Source organism: Fusarium oxysporum, chromosome X (assembly GCF_013085055.1).
Source record: "Fusarium oxysporum Fo47 chromosome X, complete sequence".
In the NCBI taxonomy this organism is placed as follows: domain Eukaryota; kingdom Fungi; phylum Ascomycota; class Sordariomycetes; order Hypocreales; family Nectriaceae; genus Fusarium; species Fusarium oxysporum.
In genome coordinates, this window is record NC_072849.1 from 2,614,152 (window position 1) to 2,636,324 (window position 22,173).

The window sequence follows — 22,173 nt, forward strand, 5'->3', positions numbered from 1 at the left end:
TAAACTTGCTAAAGGGGACAAGCTGAGCATCGCAACGCGGGGTCATCCTAAAAGGCATAGCAGAAAGATTAGCGCGTTATGGGGAATTGCGGGGAGTCTGGGGAAGAGTGGACTGAATGAACTTGTGAAGGTGCTCTGATATGTAAAGTCGATTCGTGAGTGGTTCAATTTGTGCCGGTAGCCGTGGGCCGTAAATGGTGTCTCACTACCGTTGTTGAGTGCATTAGGCAGCTCGGTCTTAGCGACTCGCAAAGGAGCACTGGTATACGCAGCCGGCCTATTCTTTTTGGGATACCTGGCCCCAAGCCTCTAATGTCAACAGGCTTTTAGGGAAGGGAAGCTGTAAAAGGTACTCTGAAGCTGCATTGTAAGTTATTCAGGACGTAGCGGTTTGGCATTTACAACATTGTTCTAGGTGTTGAAAATAAGCTGTGAATCTGTTTTCATTTTGCCGCTACTTGTATAGTGACTCTACTTGGTTCTCTTAATAAAATATGTCTTAGAGTTGCAATAGCCTCGCAGTCCATCAACACCCCATTCGCGTCCTAAGCCACTGTTTTTGTGACCCCCAAAGGTAGCTGTAGGCTCAATAGCTAGATGCTCGTTGAACCAAACACTGCCAACATCAAGTCCATCAGCGATGCGCATCCCAAGCTCTTCATCAGCCGTCCAAACTGAAGCTCCCAAGCCCATGTCACTTGAGTTAACACGAAACAAGACCTCGTCTACTCCAGACCACTTCAGCAAAGGCACCACTGGCCCAAAGGGCTCTTCGGTGACGATTTTGCTATCATCCGGCGGGTTATCCACAACGGTAGGTTGGATAAAGAACCCTTTCTGCAAACCCTCTGACATGTCTCCGCCCTTCAACACAGCATAATTGTTTTTTGCTATTTCATCGAGGTGTACCTTGACACGCTCAAATTGGAGTTCGTTCTGAACTGGTCCCATGAAGGTACCATCTGCGAATCCGTCGCCGACTTTGAGCTGCAATACATGCTTGATGAAAGAGGCCTTGAAAGTCTCATATATGTCTTGATGCACATAAATGCGCTTGACAGCAATACAGATCTGGCCTGCGTTCATAAATGCGGCCACTGCGATTTGTGAAGCGGCATTCTCTATGTCTGCATCTGCACAGACAATCGCAGCATCGTTTCCTCCGCTGTCTCATGTGAGCTGTTGTGTACTGGGAAGGGGGCCGCAGGTCAAGTTGGGTATACTTACAGCTCCAGCGTAACTCTGGTCAAATTCTTGCTGGCGCTCTCCATGACCTTCTTACCCGTAGCTGTCGAGCCAGTAAAGCTGATCTTGTCAATGCCTGGGTGAGCCGTCAACATGGGACCTAGATCATCGCCTCCGCTTAAGACCTGTACTACGCCAGGTGGGAAGAATCGCTGTGCAAGCTCGACTATTTTAATACCACAGTAGGGTGTGAAGGGAGAAGGCTTGACGATGATACAGTTGCCTGCCATCAGTGCTGGACCAAGCTTTCCGCACAGAAGCATAATGGGATCTACACCGAGTTAGCTCGAGACTTGGAGACGAGATATCAAGACGTACAATTCCATGGGACTATTCCAACAACCACTCCCAGAGGGACATAACGAGTGAAGATGCGTCTCTCTGGGTCGTTGTCAACCTCGTCCACGGGCATACCAAGCTCGCACGTCCCAGTAAGCCAGTGAGCTCCACGGATAATCTCATGGTCGGCAAACATAGTCTGCAGCGAATCAGTCAGCTCTCTCAGGCCAACACCCAAACTGAAATTTTAGACTTACAGGCTTTCCCTGCTCCGCTATAAGCAGACGCGCGAATTCTGCTTTCTGTGCCAACAGCGCAGCTGCCAAGCCCTTAATCTTCTCCTTCCGAACCTCAATCGGCGTCATTTTCCAAGTTTTGAATGCAGAGCGGGCTGCTTGTACAGCATCTTCAACGTCTGCTTGGGTTGACACAGGACAGGGTGGCAACGCCTCGCATGTTGAAGGGTTGATACCATGTCGTGTGACCGCAGTACCTCTGGCTTGGCCATTGATAATGTTGGAAAAGGTTGAGAAATCCATGTTCTCCAGATAAGTAGTAACAGCCATTCTGGTTTGCTATAATTGGTAGATGTGAGAGTTCGGGCTGTGTCTCCTACTCAAAGAATTGCTCTTAAAGGATTGGTCTCAGACTGTTTATGTATATCACTTTCGCCTTGAGGCCTGATATAAGTCGCCTTTACTCGTGCGAAGATTCACCAAGGTATTTACCCCGCGTTCCACATCCATAATGAGTTAGTAGCATGCTATCACGAGGCTAGATTATTTGGGCCGGTTGGCTTGTTATTTCTGCCGAGGGCTTTTCGCATCGGTTGAATTTAATCTTGGGGATAAGATTGTCGCTAGCTCGATTTAGGCTAGCCATGCTGTGTGCTGTTTGTTCAATAAATCATCATCGGTACCTGTTGACAGAGACCAACGTTGAATTTCGTGATTAAACATATCATCATTAACAATTATGGACACCAAGTTTATCGCAGCATACGAGCCTCAAGGCACTACGCCAGACTTCAGACTCGTAAACGGGTCCGTGCGGGCAATTCATCCCAGTGAACTGCTTATTCGAGTCGTCGCTACTGGTATTTGTCACACTGACCTTATCTTTGCCACTTGGCCTGCCGACCAGATCCCATACCCCAAAGTACTAGGACATGAGGGTCAGTTTAACACATTCCTTGTCGTTAGCGCCATGATCACTGAGGTTCGTTCATGTTTAGGTGCTGGTGTTGTAGTGGAAGCAGGGCCTGGGGTAACCAAAGCTCGCCCAGGTGACTTTGTCCTTCTCTCCTTTCACAATTGCAAAGACTGCTATGACTGCAAAGAGGGCCATCCGTCTTTTTGCAGCAAGTTCGTTGAGGTCAATTATGGCGGCGAGGATGCAACATATACCGCAGAGGGTACCAATTTGCGTGGCAACTTTTTCGGGCAGTCGTCCTTTGCTGAACTGGCAGTTGTCAAGGAAACATCTGTTGTAAATGTGACCAACATCATCAAAACTGAAGAGGAGTTGAAGTTATTCGCACCGCTTGGTTGTGGATTTCAGACTGGTGCGGCGACGGTTGAGAACGTTGCCAGAGCAAATGAGAAAGACAGAGTCGCAGTCCTAGGTCTTGGTGGTGTCGGATTAGTTTCTATAATGGTAAGAAATTATGTCCAAAAGCACGAAGAACAAGCTGATTTCTCTTCTAGACGGCAAAGATGCTGGCCTGCAGGACTATAATTGGCATTGATCGCGTACCTGAGAGACTGGAATTGGCCAAGGCCCTTGGAGCGACTCATGTAATCAACACAGCCGATGAGAACATTGACATAAAAGACGAGATCCAAAGAGTCACTGATGGAAAAGGCTCTAGCATAACGATTGACACGACAGGGAACATGGGCCTCATCAAAGCAGGTCTAGAGTTTACTGCCAACAGAGGTCAACTGATCTTTGTTGGAGTACCACCACTCGATGCCATGATGGATCTTCATCTTGTCACATTCATGCAGGTATGAATTCACCCCCGATTCTTCATCTTTACAAAGCTAATCGAAGTCAGACCGGGAAAGTCATTCGAGGAACTATTGAAGGTGATGCTGTCCCTGCCGAGGTATGAGGTTAAACATTGTAGACAACAGTCCAGGCTCTGACATGCGTATAGTATCTACCCCGAATGGTACAATGGTATCGGGAAGGCAAGCTACCAATCAATAAGCTGATCAGCTTTTACAAGGTATGTTCCTGGGATCTTGATAGTAGGGACGCTGTTCTGACGATTCTGTGCAGCCAGAAAATTTTGAGACTGCTTTGAAAGACATGAAAATCGGGAAAACAGTCAAACCAGTTATTGTCTGGTAGTTGTGATACTAATGCTACGCTACGTCCATATTTAGTTATCTTGGATCGACTATAACTTTCTGAAATTGCAGCTACGGTTACATTTAGGGATGCAACTCAGAGTATTAACCGATCAGGTCTCAGGTGGAATGCTCAACATAGTTCTCGTCAAGTTCTCTACTAGTGGCTCTGAAAACATGAATTGATTGGTTGGAATTTACCCTCGGTAGAAAATGCGCGGATGTCAAGTGTTGTGGCTGATATAAATCTTGTTTTCGCACATTGACTTACTACATTAGGACATAGCGTTAGTTGACAAAACATAGCCGAGTCAGAGCTCGTGGGCTCTGACTCAAAATAGTCGAGTCAACAATGCGAATAACTGCATTCAATAGAGGACAATACTTCGTAGCTTGACTAAAGTTTCCACTTCCCCGCGTTTTACCCCGCGTTCAGACCCTCTTCTCTCCACTGCCATCAATTAGTTCGGAAAAGGGGATCTTGGATCTTTCACCTCAACTACTGGTACAAAATTCATCATCATCGTTATCGAAACATTACCCAGAGCCCACAATGGAGGAGGCGATGTCCCATGGCATAAATCCTCGACGGAAGCGAGCCAGCAAAGCTTGTGTAGCCTGTCGCTCCCGCAAAGTCCGATGCGATGTCACTCATAGACCGCATCAGTGCACCAATTGTGCCCTTGATAACATTCAATGTGTTGTTAAAGACAGACGCACCAAATAGTAGGTTCCATGGACAAACAGCACCAACTCAAGCTAACCTGGCCAAGTCGCAAACGCTCTCCCGTCGTTGTCGAAAAACAGCAGCGGACACAGTTCAGAAACAGTTTGCAGGTAATTTTACCAAAGGACCCAAGCTCTGCTGCATCGGATGATCTGGATTCGCCAAACGATGCATGTCTAGAGCCAGATCTCTCAGTGGAATGTGGTCCTGAAAGCCCATCTATGTGCTTCGAGTCGCTTTGGGATCAACCTGAGATAGATTACCCTGCCGAGCGACTCATTCGAGGTGCGGCAGAAAATTATGCGAAGGAACCTGGAATCTTTGAGATGGTTCTAAACCAGCGCAAAGATTCTGACTTCACCATTATCTCGGAAAACTCTCGGGTTCATCAAACGGAGCCTAAGCCAGCCTCAAGCTCCGATGCAAAGCTGTCCGGTCAATCGCACATCATATACTCTTATTACTCTTTCCTTGATCTCGATATCTCTGGCTTGTTACCTGATGATATAAACTATCTCGAAGCCCAAGGCTGCTTTCGAGTCCCCACTCCAGAAGCTTTGGATGAATTTGTCCAAGAGTACTTTTTACATGTTCACCCGGCGCTTCCGTTGTTAGATGAAGCCTGGTTCTGGGCCATCTTTACACGACCTGTACGCGGCAGATCAAATCTATCTCTCTTCGTCTTCCAGGCCATGCTATTTACTGCATGTAGTGTATGTTACGAGCTCTGTGTGTATCTTGATACAGGATTTGCTGACTTTGTAGTTCCTACCATTTTCAACCCTCCGAAGTCTTGGATTTGCTTCAGTACACAATGCACGAGACACATACTACCGTCGCAGTAAGGTAAGTTCATCATGGTCGGTGAGTCATGCTAGTGAGCGAATCATGACTGACCTGCATTGCAGCTCTTGTTTGATCTTTGCAGTGAGAGGAACCTTGTGTCTAGTGCGCAGGGAGCACTTTTATTGTCATACAATGGAACAATGAAGGATCAGAAACGCACGAATTCTATTTGGCTCTCAACTGCAATCCACCTAGCTCAGGCCGCAGGTGCGGATCAATTTCATACCAGCTTAAACCCGAGTTTGACTACGGTAAATGAGCTAAAACGACTGTGGTGGTGCTGTATAGTACGGGACCGAATCCTACCTCTTGGGATGCGAAGACAACTACACATTACATCGCTCGATGTGGCGCACGGAAGCTACTTGCCTACTGAGAAAGATTTCTCGCGAGAGATTGACGGGTCTCGGGTCTACGCACCACAGACGAAACGAACGCTAGTCCAGTTATTTATCACGCTGTGTGAACTGACTGTTCCGCTCACTGATGTCATCAAGATCGTCTATCCTACCGGCCGCTTGACTGATATTCATTCTCCGGTTGTTCATGATGCCCAACAAGGAAGGGATTCGCTGCAGTCTTGTGAGGCTGGCTTGGAGGCTTGGTTCGAAAGGGCAACGATCCAGTTTCCAACCCCTGCCGGCATCATCACTCGCGAAGAGTCTCTTGTGTTATACACAAACTTACTCTACATATACTATCAGTAAGTATCCTTATTAATGCATAGTCATGTATTTAGTATCTCTGACTATCGAAAAGCGCTGCTTGCTTTGCACTTTATCAGCACAAGGCCTTCATTATTAGCCAGGAACAGGCCAAAGTGACTTCAGAGCTGCAATGGACCAAAAGCAAAATCGAGGATGCTGCCCTCGGCATTACAGAGAATCTGAAAGAGCTTATCCAACTGAGGTTGGAAAGGTTCTTGCCAATCAGCATGTGAGTTGATACGTGATTTGTGATTTACTATTGCTGATATTCTATTTCTAGTGCTGCATATATTGCTGTTCCCCTGGTGCTCCACATCCTTGATGTTAGACTTGCAAAGAGGCCACTACAAATAGCCCAGAAGCAAGGAAAGCTAAATGTTTATATTGAAACTATGAAGGCTATGCAGAAGCTCTATGATGGAGTTGATGATGTATGGACCTTTATCAGAACAGCTATCGATTATGCAACTGTACAGGACGCAGAGAATGAGACAAGTTTACAGAATGGTTATAGCATTAACGCTGTCGGTTGTCTCGGATCGAAATCCAATCTAACCAACGACAACGAGTATGCCAATGATTGGGGTAATGTCCTCGTCATGGAACCTGTTTTATACTTCCGGCTTTCTCGAACTATCGACCACTCGTTAGCTCTCGGGCGATATTCAGAGGACTCTACACTTGGACTCGCTGCACCTCATTCAGCGCGTTTGCCTTCCCCTAGACTGTTTGTCATCGACATAGGTTCTCCCGAACAAAACGTCGATGCCACCACTTGCAAGCATGACAAAGCATCTGTGGATAACGGGGATAAAGAATCCGACGTTGGGCAAGATCAGCTTTTATCAGCACCTCAAATGCTAGAGGATATTAATGAGTTTATTACTTATGACTTTGGAATGGAGGATCTGTAAGCTCTGGTCAAGTTAAAGAGGCTTAAACTAGAAGTTAAAGATATTGGTAGCTTTAATATATAATATTAGAGTAAAGTGTGTATTTAATAGTTTTATTATTCTTAACCTTAAGGCTCTTATGTATTTAATACCTTTAACTTTATGTAACTATTTGATTTTTAACTAATTAATCTTTTTATTATCTTTTGTATTATTTAATATATATAATTTCAATTATTAATTTTTATTCTATGCAATATATAATTTATAATCTTTGGCAATTCGACCAGCTCCTGGGAACCTCTGTAATACAACCCTGTATAGATATAAGACCTAGGTTTAAATAAATCTGTGCTCGAGCGAGGGTACTAAGCACTGGCTCCCAGTGAAGATGCATATGCAATGACCAATAAGTTAGGAAGTGCACAACAAATAGACGTAAATGGCCGTAGAACTAATGCAACCCTAATCTTACACGGCTCCTGAAGAGAATCCCCGCACATCATCAAACCATTGGGCCTTACGGGGGTAGTGGTCGCCGCTTATTAAAGAGTTATCTGGAGGGCTAGACCGGGAGGATTTAGACTCAAGTGGACCTCGGGAAGTTGTGGGATAACCCAAAGTCAGCCTTAGTTATCCTATATGCATACTGGGCCAAGTCCGGTGCCACACTTACGTTCTACCATTGACAGAACTCTATGGGCTTATGGCCGCTCACATATAAAAAATGCCCGTTCCGCTTCATACGACTGCTCTGTCCAGGAACTCCAACTCTAAAACAGAAGCCCCTAGCCGACCGGTATTACATTTCGCTTTGTTCCCAACATCAACCAACATGGCGTCTCGATCTATCTGGCAACGTGCCCTTATTCTCATTATTGCACTCATTAGTCCCGTCGCCCACGCACAGCTGAGTTGGCTGGTCCACGACCCCTTCTCTGGAGGCGGGGGCCCGGCATTCAATCCTCGATCCTGCGTCTGGGTGGCTACCCAGGCCTTTGCAGGTTGGGGCAGCAGGAAGCTCACCGCCACGGCGCACAACTACATCCGATGGGGACAGACAGGCTGCGTCCTCCAGATTGCCAACACCTCTCCCACGTCCTTCTCCGTCCAAGACCGCCGGTTGTGATCAGCCCTCCTGGAGAACTTGGTCCTGGTTGCGGAGCCCAAGTACCCGGTGTATTGGGGCAACACCGAATACCGAAGCTCGTTATAAAACATAATTATCATGGTTGCGCACGCCAAATTCTTCGGTTGGCAACCCGGTTAAGAGAGATACGGATAGGCTCAATGACAACCTGACGGCGGCGGATCCAGCAGACAACGATTTTGCCGCGCATGTGGCGGATCTAGACTTTAACAACGAACCCAAGGAACTCTTGGACACAAAGTTTATGGACTTCGCGGTCAAGCCTCGCGAGGAATCACATGTGTCAGCCCGCTCTGAGTCCAAGGACTTGTACTTGGCCCGCCGCCAGATCCGCTGGGTCCTTCGGGGTTGCGTCCGGAGCAGAGAAGGCGAGAAGGCCCCCAACGCCTTCGTCGAGGAATGCACCTGCGCAAAGCAAAATGGCGCGCAGGAGTACTACGTGGGCGACTTCACTATCACCTACAACGGGGAGAACGCCGCTACCGCGACCTGGGGGCGGGTCCCGCTGTTCAACGCGCTGGGCAACCTCGTCTCCCGCATCCAGTCGCTGAACACAAACGGGTGGGGCAATGTGGTGACGGTGAACTCCAACGGTCTCGGGACTGTCTTGTTCACTCCAGTTGGCGGTGGCTGCGGGTCGCGTCCTTCAACTGCTGAGGCTCGGTGCTACCAAGAGGCGATACATCATCTTATTAATGAGGGCTATACAGGGCCCGCCTTTCCCGGACAACGCAATTGTGATGGAGGCTTCACCAACGATGACTGGCAAATGCTGGTCAGCAATCCGATTGGTATTCCGAGCTAATGCTGAGGTGTTCTGCAATGCTGCCAGAGGAGGGAAGGCAAGCACCATTATGTCTCGGGTTTACATCTCAATTAGCTAGCCAAGTGCTCGTTATCGTCAGCATAGTATCTTATCTAAAGTAGAGAACTTGGACTATTAGCTTTATTAAAGTTATTGTCGAGTGAAGAACAGCTACTTAGCTTGGATATGGAAGACGCCTTTGAGGTTATCTCTTGGCAATAGTCCGCCCTGAACTTCCCAGTACCTATTCACTGGCTGACCAGGTCATACCGCGTCATTAGTTAGACCAGTTGAGGCTTTGGGCACGGACCTATCACGCCTCCATAGCCAAGCCCAGTCCTACCACTAGCCCACCCTAGCTATGCGTTCCGCTACTTTAGGTAATGATGACCGGATTTAACGGCTTTACCATGTCAATGTGACTATGTATGTTGGGAAAAAGGTTTGCAGACTGTTTCAGGCTCGTCCTGATTAAGGGTTGTCCTCACTTGAATAGCGATGACTGCAGGTGGAACCTAGTCCTTAAATGCAGAGGCTTGGATTTAATTGCCCTGGTCATATAATGGCCTTGCAGGGTTATGGAAGGACTAAATGTGACAGATGTTGGCTTGCATGCCTAAAAGCAACATGTTGCATTAAGGGGCTAAATAAAGGGGTAGAAAAGGCCGCTCTAGTATTAGTATAACATAGATCTTATCTTCCCTTATGTTTATATTATTTTATTAAATAAAAGGCTAGTACACTAATTAAAAAACTTAATAATAAGTATAATTTATAAAAAATATAAAATCTAATTTATTAATAAATAATATTATAAAGAATTATTTTATATATTTAATTTTATAAAAATAGAGTTTATTAATAGTTAATACATATATTCATGTATGTATATATAGTAAGTATCTGCAGAATGGTTTGCCTCATATGCCGGTGCACAGCTGACATGCATATCGAAATTTGCCATTATATCGGTTGGCTGAGGTTTAGGATATTAGTAATTAAGGGCCAGCGCAATAGCGGTAACCTTGGATGCTCTCCTTGGGTTGCAACCCATGGTGTTCTAAAGCATAACATCCAAGGTCTATGATAATAAACCAACCAATCTCAGTGAATTTCCAAGGCACAGGGCCATCTGGTGTTGGAAATTATTAGAGAAGTAACGAAGAGGTAGAAGTGTTCGACCCGTTAAGGCCCTGAGCTGCGTTGTGGTTTTTAAGCCCTGGAAGATCTGGTTGACGGCAGAGTCCGGATGCTATGGGCTTATGCTCAGATAGGAGTCAAACGGGAGACGGAGGAACAGAGCCGCCGTCTGGAACGGCAAAGTCATAATCGATTGGGGACAGACCAGGGTTAGCTGTATTTGATGGGGAGATGAGGCTCCGGAGGACTAGTGCAAGAGTGGACTTGTGGCTTGGTGCTCCATCCTGTTACGGGCGAAACATACATACACTCCACGTCATTGTCCGTCATGGCGTCCAATATATGTCTGCAGATGATCAATAGCCTCTAAAACTCGTTGGGCTGCCGTAACGAGAGCCTAGGGTTGATACAGCAAACTCGCTTACGAAAAGTCTACCAAAATCGTAGATCTCGAGTCGGTGTTTTCTTTTCCCCCTAAAATTGTTCATATTTGATACTGTATTAGGTCAGCTCGGTGTGCCGGCTGTATCCTAAGCATTTGGAAAAGACTATTCTGGATGCCGGTACCGGTACCCGACTCCGCTTCATCTTTAAGCCTTTTTCTAAGCGTGACGTCATAGGCATACTGCAGCCAACACGGGAAGTTAATGAGACGGAACTACGCATGATATGATGTTTCAGGGACGGCACAGGCCTGTGGTAGTGTGTTAGGTCTGGTGTAATGGACTAGCTAGGCCCTACCGTTTCTTTGACTCACAAAGCACGCGCGCCAATGGTAAGAGGGCGAGAGCTGGCACAGCGTCGGCTTAAGCTCAATATTTGCTGGCATTCCTGCTTTAAATTCCTAGATCTCCCACCTCACGCGCCCTCCTACATATGTGACAGCGCAAGGCTCAATATCCGCGCTTCTAGTTCAAGATTTCGAGCAGTATCTGTCAAATGGACTGACGCCCCTTATCTTAAGACCTATCCAATCATTGACTTCGTTTTACCGGCTTAAGCCAACAACATACTGGTGGCTCCTCAATCTGAGATTCTCTACTGAGCCCTCGAATTACTTAGCATCTAGTTCATTATTGGTATACTATGAACAGATGGTGGTGGTGTTTGCCGTTACTTGATTAATCTATAACCAGCAACATAGCAATATTGCCTTTTAGTATCTAGTCGAGGCCTCCCAGAAGTCAATATGGAAGCCACGGAGTTAGTTGAGAACAAGCCTACCGCCCGTCCATTTCAATGTGGTTGGCAATCCTGCACAAAGGTATATTATCTTTACCTTGATAGTTACAGTCGCAATCTAATAGCTGGCATAGAGCTTCAAGCGTAAGAGTGATCTCCAAAGACATTATCGAATCCACACGAATGAGCGACCGTACGCATGCTCGATCTCGGGATGCGGAAAGACCTTTATCCAGAAAAGTGCCCTGACCGTTCATATTCGAATACATACTGGAGAGAAGCCGCACCAATGCGAACATAATAATTGCGGAAAGCGTTTTTCTGATGTATAACTTGACTGATATCTATAAGCCTATAGAATGCTAATGATATTTCAAAGTCCTCAAGTTTAACTCGTCATCGACGTATCCATACGGGCGCACGTCCGTACAAGTGTACCTATGATGGTTGTTCTAGAAGGTAAGACGAGGAATGTCTTAGTCTACCCTAAGTACTAACACATGATCTAGCTTCTGTAGAAAAGCTACGATGGATGAGCACCAACGGAGATCGCACCAGCACGGAATGAATCCTAATGAAATCCTACAGGATTTCTCCTCAGATTCAGAAGACAACGAGCCTCCTCTGACCCCCCAGCACTCCGCAATGACCTGGTCTCCTCGTGATATTATATCTATGGACCAAGCCATTCCGGACGGCCCGATACATCGCCCGCCTTCGTATGCCGACTTTGATCAACCAGTCCATGGCCAGCATACTCCACACCAATACGACAATCGACACGGCATTTCTTCAAATGCGCCTCGCAAGTCCCACGGCCAACCCCTACTGGGCTATCATGTCGAGGCTCCAACACCTCGTCAAACCATGACAACGCCAGGGCAAATATACCATATTCCTGAGCGTGGTAATCCAGGGATTCTGACGATGGCGAATACTGCGCGACCTCATCAGCAGCTCCCTCACCAAGTAGAAAGGCCTCCTACAGAGTTACTGTATCCCACCTTAGCCATCGCAGCCCCGACTCGAACTAGCCCCAGGACCTTTTCTACAAAGTCGGTTCCTAGCTCCGGAGTTCAGGAATGCCTCTGCAAGTATCTGCTCAAGCACGAGCCAGAATACGCGCAGGCGGACACCCAACAATCCATCATCCCATTTCAGCAATATATACACAACCTGATAAGCCAGCCCCAGCAGCCAGTGACCTCTCAGGCACAGACGATTCACAGGCATGCAGCTAAACACTCCCCTCGGATATCTGCTCAGGTCCAAGAGGAAAACTGGTCAAATTATGTCCTTTCGACCGAAGCCACGACTATCAGGCATTTGCCGGCATACGGCAACGCGGTTTATGATCCTTCTGAAGCAAAGATCGAATTTGACAATCCTTTGATGCAACTGCAAAGCAGAAGACTTGCCAGTATGTAACTAACCTATATCGCTATTATCTGTCTTATTTTTATAAAAGAGGAAATTTACTACCTCTTATTAGTATATATCCTTATTAAATCCTCTTTTATTAAATAAGGGATAGAATTTAAAGACGCCTTAATAAAGTTTTATAATTATTAGTTTAATAATTATAATATTAAATAAAATAAAAATAACTTTTAATTATATTATATAAGATAGCCTTATGTATTTTATAATTAATTATTTATTAATATTATAATTATATTAAAAAAAGCCTAAATCAAGATAAAAGATAAACTATTTATTATATTAATAATATTATATAATACTTTAAAGTTTAAGTATTATAAAAATGTAATTATAATATATACTTTTTAATATTAATATTATAATTAATTTAATTAGTTTTATATTAATTAAGACCTTAAATAAATATTAATATTAATTAAATATTATTTTAAAAATACCTTTTAGCCTTATAAATTATAAATTACTTAAAAAGATATAATATATATAATAAGTAAGTAGGATAAATAAGTAAGTAGGATAAAAATCCCTTACCTTATATTATTACTATCTAATTAATTAATTCTAAATTAAATAATATATTATAATCTGCTATTAAGGCTTATCTTAATCTTATACTTTAGGCCTATAAGGTAGACTTAAAATTAAATCTGCAAATATGTTCTTAACTTAGATTTATAAGGATTTCCCTCCTAATATTATAATATTAAAGAAATAATAAATTATCTACTTACTAATCATAATATATTATTAGTTAATAAGTACTAAGTTATTAATTTTATTAAGTAGTAATTATAGCTTAAGATATATTTTTAAAAAAGATATAATTATCAAAGGGCTAAATATAAAAATCTAATTCTATTTATAATTAGTTTAAAACAAACCGATGATTCTTGGTATCGTGACTAAAGCCTCCATGAAATGTACATCCTGGCCGCCGTACAAGCAATCATAGCTAGGAGTTCCATTCGCACACCACCCGTAACCTTGTTGCGGGACCGGAGGATCGTCGTTGATACCTGGCTGGTAGTTTTTGCGAACTCCCACCTGTTCCCGGAATGCTATACTCGCGTTAATAGGTACGTGGACAAAGTGAGCGATTGGATGGTCTTGTTATGCTTATTGGTTAATTCCGTACTGGTCTTATTGAACCAGTCTACGACACTCTGGTCAACCTAGTTCTGCTGCGAATTACCTTGATAATAGTTACCGCCGCGGCTGTCGAAGAACCACAGGAGAAGTCGAGGGCTGCAATCGGTGGTGTCGCTACAGTTGGCCGGGTAGACAGCGAGATAGTAGTTGGTTGTGCCGGACATTGTTTCGTTGACCATTTTTTGAGTGCGCGACCCAGGCCACATCTGCTCGCGGTCTAGAATATCGTCGCCGGCAATGTTATAGTTGTGGTCATGGTTGCCGTAGTTAGACGCCCAAGTGAGACTGCGATTAACCAAAGGTTCGACAATCTGGTCAATATAATGTGTGCTGTTATGGGCGTAGGTGGAGTCACCATTAATGAGATCGTCGTTGAGAACTACAAGATCTGGTGTATCATAGTCGAGCACCTTGCGAATTACTTCGACAGAGTTGCGATCTTGTTCAGGGCCCATGGTTGATTCATCTGTAATCAAGAGTTAATCGCACAATTCGTGACGAGGGATGGTTGCATGAATAACATTGTCCAAAATGCATGTCTGAAAAGATAGCGATTTGAAAAGTGCCATTCTTCTTAAACTGCAATGGCTCTAGGTTGGTGTTATTGACCTCAGCTCCATAGCCAAGAGTGACAAGGAAAGCTATCGCAATATTGTGCCGTATCATTGCTCAGTCGATGATGTCAATGGCGACAATGTGTAAAGACGTAAAGTCGTGATGGTTATTCTGACCAAGCACTTGCTCGACATACCGGCGGTCGACTAACCCAATGTTGCGCTGAGTGAGGCAGGTGGCGCTGTAATAATCTAGAGCAAATGGGTCTAAGATATCACATTAGTTGAGAGACCAGATCCAGAAGCAATGGGAATTTTAATGTATTTTGAAGTCTAATAGTGATGGAATTAATGTTTTTACATCTAGCTTGAAAGTATATTTATCACATTTTAAAAAGTACATTATAAATAGTTTAATATACTAAAACTAAATATTAAGAGTTCTTATTCAAAGGTTTTATAATAGAGTTTGGTCCATATAGGGTAGGCTGGTTTTAGCTGTACAGTATAGTAGGCCACTTATTTATCATATGTTAGTGGGTTTATCTAAAACCTTGGATGCATTATTTGAACTTGTCCGGGTTTTCTTTATATACATACCTTTACTTCAACTCATCCCAAAGCCAATCGACCCGTTGATCTGTCTAATACCCATCTCCTAAAGCCCACTATCACCATCACTGTCCTCGTATTAGGCGATGAACGAATTGATTTCGACACGAAATATGGGGGACTCACGGCCCGAGAACTCGTCATCTCGTGGACTAAGGTCGGTAGTGCAAAGTCTACTCAAAGAAAAAATGCCAATAGCCCTAGGTTCGCACGGCCTGATCATTAATCTCCTTATGAATTTCCCACTGACGCGTAAGCCTCATCGTCAACACTACCTAGGCTTTGTTATTCACTCGTACAAGAAAGTTGCGAACCTGAACTTAAATTTAGCTGGTGATTGGGCTCATGAAGACTTGACGCGGTAAGAGAGCAGTAGTAGTAGTATAATCATCTGCAAAAAGTCTGGGATTGCCTTGGCCGACGTCGCATTCCCGCAAGAGTAATATACCGATCTGTTGAAACCGTGTGACTAAGGTGACCCGATCTGCTGGTGGCCAGGATTTGGATATAATGTAAGGAGCTGTGCTCCTCTCGGATATATGTAACTTAGAAATAACTACAACATAACAACCCAATTTGTTTCAAGAGAAATATAGAGAAAAGGAGAGGTATAGAAGGAAAAAGAGGCTATTTTAAGCCCTTTTCAAGGCCTTTTGACTTTTAGAGGCTTCTCTAGCAGCCTTTCACACGGATCTAGCTATATTACTACTACGTAGTAAAGAGGGTGGTAGGCCAGTGGTGGGGGACTGTTGTTAACAACTTCTCGTGAGGAGAAGTGGATCATGGGGTGCAACAACAGATGTGGTCTGAAGCGGATGATTGAATTGAGCTGCTTACTCCTCTACTCCTTGAGTAGCCTGGAACCCTCTTTCTAACTGGTCTTAAGGGATTATCCCACATGCTGACACAGTCATGTAACCGGGCAGCTCGGAACTTAAACTATCCGGTTTCATTAGTTACACTTAATGAACCTACACCCTTTGGCTGACACCGCTCGCTTATCTAGTGCATTTTCTTGTCATGTACATTATACTACTATAAGAGGCTTTAATAACCAAGAGCCCTTTTATAAATACTATTAAAATACCTTCCCTAACCAATTAATATTTCAATGAAAGCAGATGCCGGAATTTGAAACCAATCCAATACTGCATATCCTTTTTGGAACCTACTAATCCTGAGTCTTGAGCCCCACACAGTCCTGTGCACATAACTATTTGCCTAATAGTTAGTCATCCCGACGTTAGTTGTCTTCCTGATTGGAGCATACCACCGTAGTATATCGTCAACGTCATGCCTGTTTACATATTAACGAGAACGGCAGCGCCGCCCATGAGGGCTCCTATGGCAACGGCAGCAGTGGGCATGGCACCGGCGGCTGTAGACGTGCTTGTGGACGTGGTAGCGGAAGCAGTCGCGCTTGCTTTGGCACTCGCAAGAGCGCTGCTAGCCGACTCCAGAGCTGAATGGAGAGAGGAGGAAACGGCGCCCTTTGCAGTTTGGATTTCAGAGCTGATTCTGGCAATATTACTGCTAATGCTGGCGGCCGCGGCAGTATTGATATGCTCAGATGTAGAAGCCTCGGTGCTCGTAGCGGTCGAGGCAGCGTTTCCGGTCTTGCTCTCAACAGCACTGGAGATAGAACCACGGACGCTCTCGACGACACTGGAAGCTTTACCTGCGGCAGAGGACGCTGCGCCTTTAGCGGAGGAGACAATGCCGCTGGCACTGTCACGGGCAGAGGACGCTGCGTCTTTGATAGAGGAGACCTCGTTTTGTTGCGCCCGTAGGATACCATCTTAGTGGCCTGACAGTAATGAGAATGCTCTGTGATAAGCTTACCTGAGAAAGGACCGCAAGGAACATGGTAAAAGTAATAGCAGAGAACTTCATACTGAGTATTACCAGTGCATAAGAATTCAGCTGGAGGTAGGGAACATAAACTTGGAAGTCTGGATAGAAGTTGATGACGGTAATATATGGCAGAAGAATAAGAGCAGAGATGAGATGCAGCAGAGGACACCTACTTTATACTTATTCAGTGCCTATGCATATACGAAAACTGTTATAATATACGTCATCTCGATCCCCCAACTGGTGTCCCTCCATAACATCCTAAGCCAAGTCGTCGACTTATCGACGGTACGCGGAAATTAGTCGCTCATTTAGGCACATACTCTTCTCAGCCCCAGTTATTCGCAGGTTTCTATTTAGGTCTGGTAGGCGTCTAGAAGTGGCTAGGCCTGGTCTAATAAATTTGACGAAATGAAAATAGCCACTAGCTGCGTACTGCCTCCGCTCCTGAACGGATACCAAAGCTATTGGCTAAGCAAGAATAATCAATAAAGTTCGTTCCACTAAATACAGTAAATTTTCCAACTTCGAAAATAGGTTTCGCAAGTGGCACTAGAGTAAGTTAACCAACACAAAACTCAATGTGGTCCAACGCTCTGTTGTCATAAGACTATTCCAATCTCTTCCCCCAGTCGGAGACTTACGAACAGCTATCTGCTTTGAAGTTGAAACAATTGAACCCATTAGGCATCATGCACTCAGTTCCAGTTTTGGGGAATGGTCAAGGTTGTTATATTATGTAGTCTTGCCCGATAACGTGCCACGATTCTTCTCCACAAACTATCTGCAGGTACTGCAAATCCGTTATTATCTTGTAGAAGCTACCTTTCTCGGAGGAGAGGGGATTGAAGAGTGCAACAACAGGTGTGGTCAGAAGAAATAATTAATTAAAGTTGCCATTCTCCATCTAAGAGACCGACGAAGGTCGGTCTTACATACCTATATTCAATCTCCTGATATCATAGGTATTACCCTGCTGCCTAACGCTAGTCGTGGCGTTCACCGTCATCGTGAATAAATTCACCATCATTGCGATCCTTACCTAATCCAATAACATTACCCCGTAATCACCTCTGGAATTTTAATACAACTACCCATCGCCCCGTACACCCCCTACCCCGCACACCTAAACACCGTCACTTCTGCATCATCATGTTCAGCTTTGGGCACCCCTCGCAGCAGGTAGATTTTATATAAATTAATTTAAATTTCTCAAAATAGAGTTGCAAATCACTAATCGCAAGGGAAATATAGCTTCTAGGCTAATTAAATCCTTTAGATTTCTACCCCTATTTAGGTACTAAAAATAAGATATATTTTCGCTTATTAATAGTTAGTAGTAACCTAAAACATATTATATTTTGGCTTTTCCTGGCCTATATTATCCTTTTAGATAGTAATTAATTATAGTATTAAAGGCTTATTTATCTTTATATTCTTAAGATATAATAATTTTCTCTATATAAGCCGGCTAATAATAATATTAAATAATAATTATTTAACTTAAGTAAGGCATTATAATTAACTTTTATTAAAAAAGCTTATTAAGTTTAATTAATTTAATTTATATTTTAATATATCTAAGCCTGCTATTACTTATTAGTAATAAAATAATATTATAATAATAAATAAAATTTATATAATTTAATAATTTAATAAAATTTATAAAATTAATAAAGCTATTTATAATAGCCTAAATTAATTAATTTAATTCTTAAATTATTAAAGTTAAAGGTATTTAAATATTTAAAAAATAAGTAAATATATATTTTTTATTATAAGAAAATATTAATTTCTCTTAATCTTTTTAATATATATATTAGTCTTAAAAGATATATTTAAAAATTATTAAAATTTAATATATTTTAATTATTTATTACTTTAGAAGAGGTAAAACCTTATAGGCTAAAGCTAATTATATTATTAATATTAACTTATTAAGATAATTAAAGTATATTATATTATTAAAAATATAAGGCTATTTAACTTTATTTTTAATTTAATTAAAAGTTACCTCTTATTTAAAGTTTAAAAACTATAATTAAATAATATTTATAATATTATTTATTAAATGCTTTACTAATAGTATAAGCTTAATTAATCCTAGCTAGGAAATATAATTTTAAAATACTTTTAAAATATAAATATAAATTATATATAAAACTTAAAATATAATATTAAATATATAAGTCTTTTAAATTATAATACTTAAATTAAATAATTATTTAAGACTTACCCATTTTTAACAACTTATAAACTATTTAGTCTTAATTTAAATTATTACCTTTTTACTAATTTTAGTTTATTTATTCGTATATATAAGGTTAATTAATTACATACCCTATTATATATATTTAATTAATAGAGGCTATTTATAACTTTAAGTTAATTTAACTTTTATTAACTAACTTATATAAAAGTTAACCTAATTTCTTTAACTTTCTAAACCCTGCCTTTATCTTATATTTATCTTAGCTTTACTTTTATAACCTTAGATTATAACCAGCCTAGCCTTTACTTCTATATAAGAGGGAGGATACAGAGTACCTATTCGGCCTTAATAATTATATTCTTAAGCTACTCTTTATACCAGGCTAAACTACCTGTAAATATAATAAGAAAAGCTGCCTCTTCTGCCTTAAGAGATTAGCCTTACTGTAGGGCTTTTTCTAGCTTCTTTAATCTAAATAGCTCTCTAGCTAGCTAGGCTAGAGATATTATATTACAGAGGGAAAGGTAGGTTACAGAGTCTATAGTCACAGGGGAAGGGGAATAAAATACTGCCTATTTTTGTGACGGTTGGTTTCCAACTGTGGATAAACTAAGCCGTGCTAGGTTTATTATTGGTAGATTACGTAGGGCGTGATGCTGAGCTTATCGAAGTATCACGTCTCTTAATGGTAGATTCAATGCGTGTTAGGCTTGATCAATGTAAAGAAGTTTTATTAATAGCTGGTAAGCTAGAATCTATGAAAGTGCAAATAAATGTGTTCTATATACTAGAGATGGTTCTGGTTGATCAGTGAGGTTATCGTGGGATCAGTAATGATCCAAACGGATCAGTGCTGATCGCGGTGGATCAGTTCTGATCGTAGAGTCTTGGCGCTGATCGTCTACAGCGGGAGATGTAGTGATTGGTGGAAAATGTGGGGTACACGTGATGGAACTGTTGGGGTCGTAACAATTTTAGCAGGGAAATTATTCCTTAATCCAGGCCTAATTAGCTACTGCTGTAGTTATATCCCCTAGTTAGCTATAGTTAATAGTTAATTTAGTATTATAAAAAGCCTTAAACTAGGTCTTTTTATTATTCTTAACTAATTGCAATGCTATAAGAGAATTAGGTTATTAAAAAAGCTGTTTTCGCCACCTAAAAACTAAAGCCCCCCCCCCCCCGGCTCGAGCCAACGGGTATAGCTCTTAATAGTAGATTTAATATATCTTAACATTACTAGATTCTTAACTTACTAAATAGTCTTTCCCCTTCGCTGCATTCTCAATTTGCACTTTAACCTCACAATGATAATAGACCTCTAAGGGAGCCCATGCTCCTGGCTGAGCTCAATTCGACTATCAGCAAGGATAAGGCTTGGCCGGGGAGGAACGTTGCCAAAGAGGTGCGAATCCCTATGTCGCAGCTGTGGATTAGAATCGCCTGCGCTCGAGGTGTTGATATGCATGACGCGACGGAAGAAGGGCCAGGTCAAGGGAAGGTTTGCGACAATGAGGGAGGTTGAAGACTCGCGGATATACCAAAAGGTCCAATTAGGCCCGTAGGGGTCTGTGAAAGAGCAGTATTTATTTAGAAATGCGGAGACTATCTAAAGTTATATCGTTCAGTGTTAGCAACATCATATAGGCGGTATTCCCCTGCGTCGGTCGATTGCGACATGAGTTAAAAGATGAACACATACCGTGAAGATGCCCACAGCATAAATACAGCATAACGTTACTTTTATCCTAGTGGTAGTGTTGGACCAGAGGAAAAGTGGTATAGGAAGGAGAATGATCATAATGTCTGAGGACAAGTTGAAGGTTGCATTGGTAATAAGATGGTTCCTTGATGTGGCGCATTGTTCTAGATAATTAACAAGACGCGAAGATACAAGCCATTGGGGTAATACCGTGCTCGGTGGGGACGGCCCAGTACTGGGAGAAAGGTCGACACCAGACCGCAAGATAGAGGGTCATCATAACGACAAACCCGACAAGGACGTACAATGCAACAGTTTTCACTACGCGATTGTAGCTCAAATTCGTCCTGAGACATATCAGAGGATAATCGATTACATGGATAGATAGATGCAAGGTAACTTACGTCAGTCGGTTATATATCAGGAGCAAGCAGCACTTGACCAGCCAGATGACAGTGCATTGAAGCATCTCTGCAATCAAGGTAAGCTTAGATCCGAATCGGCGTCGGCTGATCTCGTCTGGTGTGAGAGTGATTCGTTGAGTCGGATCGATCAGATTATTGCCCATTCGGAAGCTGGCGTTTATGCAGGCTATCAAAACCGCGTCGCATACCTAGACGACAAAATCAGATGTTAAAAGGGGCAAGAGAAATGGAAACCCTTTGTTTGACTACACAAACAGAACTGACCATAGCGAGAACCATTAGGTAATCTTCTATCTGGTACTTCTTGACGGATCCTACCACCATCCGACGAGATAGCCTGAAAGTGCAATGTCAGCCAACATTCTAGATTCTTATCCAGGAGACTGACAATCGGACAATGACGACGAGCCATGTAATGGCGTACCAAATCCACGATTCAATTACAAGGGGGATCATGTCTACTGGACCGGGAGCATGATCTCGATAAGCCCTCCCACGCGAGCCGCGGCTTGGCTCGCCAAAACAGAACGTTGAGTAAATGCCAAGATGAGGAAGGGGAAAATAGAGAAACGGTAAAGGGTGGATCTGTATGAGGGGAGTGCGGGGATGATCTCCCCTAATGAAGGTTCGTTCCAGCTAACTTATATGTTCGGCTAAAGTGGCAAGAAGCCGCACGCTAGTGCAATAACAGTCTCGGTAGTTATTACAGTAAGAGTGGCCAACGACAATGCATAGATGAGACTCCATATGGCGCAAGCTAAACTAGCAACCATAATAACATTTAATCCGAAGTAGCACTAACGTACACGATAAGCAAGCGGCACAGACAAGCAAGCAGCATAAAAATCCTAACGCTCTAAAGATAAATTATAATAAAAGCATAACAGCCTA

The 22,173-nt window shown here is 42.8% G+C and overlaps 9 protein-coding genes across 9 annotated transcripts; 5 read left to right on the forward strand and 4 right to left on the reverse strand.

The window, feature by feature from the left end:
* Window positions 1-430: 430 nt before the first annotated feature.
* Window positions 431-2,090, reverse strand: FOBCDRAFT_323967 (Aldehyde/histidinol dehydrogenase; the record flags this gene model as incomplete). The annotated part of the gene is made up of 4 exons (XM_031191999.3): window positions 431-1,165; window positions 1,228-1,516; window positions 1,564-1,723; window positions 1,782-2,090. The coding sequence occupies 4 exons, from the start codon at window positions 2,088-2,090 to the stop codon at window positions 472-474; spliced, it is 1,452 nt and encodes a 483-aa protein (XP_031033230.2). The 3' UTR covers window positions 431-471.
* Window positions 2,091-2,499: 409 nt separating this feature from the next.
* Window positions 2,500-4,067, forward strand: FOBCDRAFT_253792 (chaperonin 10-like protein; the record flags this gene model as incomplete). Its single annotated transcript, XM_059611064.1, has 6 exons — window positions 2,500-2,698; window positions 2,759-3,180; window positions 3,231-3,533; window positions 3,584-3,634; window positions 3,686-3,757; window positions 3,918-4,067. 6 exons carry the CDS (start codon window positions 2,500-2,502, stop codon window positions 4,065-4,067), a joined length of 1,197 nt encoding a protein of 398 aa, XP_059468000.1.
* A 367-nt stretch (window positions 4,068-4,434) lies between these two features.
* Window positions 4,435-7,156, forward strand: FOBCDRAFT_169988 (uncharacterized protein; the record flags this gene model as incomplete). The annotated part of the gene is made up of 6 exons (XM_031192001.3): window positions 4,435-4,607; window positions 4,655-5,321; window positions 5,374-5,454; window positions 5,517-6,157; window positions 6,214-6,390; window positions 6,442-7,156. The coding sequence occupies 6 exons, from the start codon at window positions 4,435-4,437 to the stop codon at window positions 7,073-7,075; spliced, it is 2,373 nt and encodes a 790-aa protein (XP_031033232.2). The 3' UTR covers window positions 7,076-7,156.
* A 733-nt stretch (window positions 7,157-7,889) lies between these two features.
* On the forward strand, window positions 7,890-9,009 carry FOBCDRAFT_244754 (uncharacterized protein; the record flags this gene model as incomplete). Its single annotated transcript, XM_059610632.1, has 2 exons — window positions 7,890-8,176; window positions 8,328-9,009. The coding sequence occupies 2 exons, from the start codon at window positions 7,890-7,892 to the stop codon at window positions 9,007-9,009; spliced, it is 969 nt and encodes a 322-aa protein (XP_059466081.1).
* A 2,329-nt stretch (window positions 9,010-11,338) lies between these two features.
* FOBCDRAFT_146121 (uncharacterized protein) lies at window positions 11,339-11,794 on the forward strand (the record flags this gene model as incomplete). Its single annotated transcript, XM_054707288.2, has 3 exons — window positions 11,339-11,413; window positions 11,466-11,657; window positions 11,711-11,794. The coding sequence occupies 3 exons, from the start codon at window positions 11,339-11,341 to the stop codon at window positions 11,792-11,794; spliced, it is 351 nt and encodes a 116-aa protein (XP_054563263.2).
* A 101-nt stretch (window positions 11,795-11,895) lies between these two features.
* FOBCDRAFT_253794 (uncharacterized protein) lies at window positions 11,896-12,839 on the forward strand (the record flags this gene model as incomplete). The annotated part of the gene is made up of 2 exons (XM_059611065.1): window positions 11,896-12,751; window positions 12,802-12,839. The coding sequence occupies 2 exons, from the start codon at window positions 11,896-11,898 to the stop codon at window positions 12,837-12,839; spliced, it is 894 nt and encodes a 297-aa protein (XP_059468001.1).
* An 805-nt stretch (window positions 12,840-13,644) lies between these two features.
* On the reverse strand, window positions 13,645-14,378 carry FOBCDRAFT_280823 (uncharacterized protein; the record flags this gene model as incomplete). Its single annotated transcript, XM_054707289.2, has 2 exons — window positions 13,645-13,832; window positions 13,967-14,378. 2 exons carry the CDS (start codon window positions 14,376-14,378, stop codon window positions 13,645-13,647), a joined length of 600 nt encoding a protein of 199 aa, XP_054563264.2.
* A 2,012-nt stretch (window positions 14,379-16,390) lies between these two features.
* On the reverse strand, window positions 16,391-16,982 carry FOBCDRAFT_323971 (uncharacterized protein; the record flags this gene model as incomplete). Its single annotated transcript, XM_031192007.2, has 2 exons — window positions 16,391-16,858; window positions 16,932-16,982. 2 exons carry the CDS (start codon window positions 16,980-16,982, stop codon window positions 16,391-16,393), a joined length of 519 nt encoding a protein of 172 aa, XP_031033238.2.
* A 3,494-nt stretch (window positions 16,983-20,476) lies between these two features.
* FOBCDRAFT_191526 (uncharacterized protein) lies at window positions 20,477-21,876 on the reverse strand (the record flags this gene model as incomplete). Its single annotated transcript, XM_054707290.2, has 6 exons — window positions 21,671-21,876; window positions 21,547-21,619; window positions 21,262-21,470; window positions 21,068-21,204; window positions 20,858-21,021; window positions 20,477-20,764 (listed from the first exon to the last, which is right to left on the reverse strand). Exons 1-6 carry the CDS (start codon window positions 21,736-21,738, stop codon window positions 20,477-20,479), a joined length of 939 nt encoding a protein of 312 aa, XP_054563265.1. The 5' UTR covers window positions 21,739-21,876.
* Window positions 21,877-22,173: the final 297 nt, after the last annotated feature.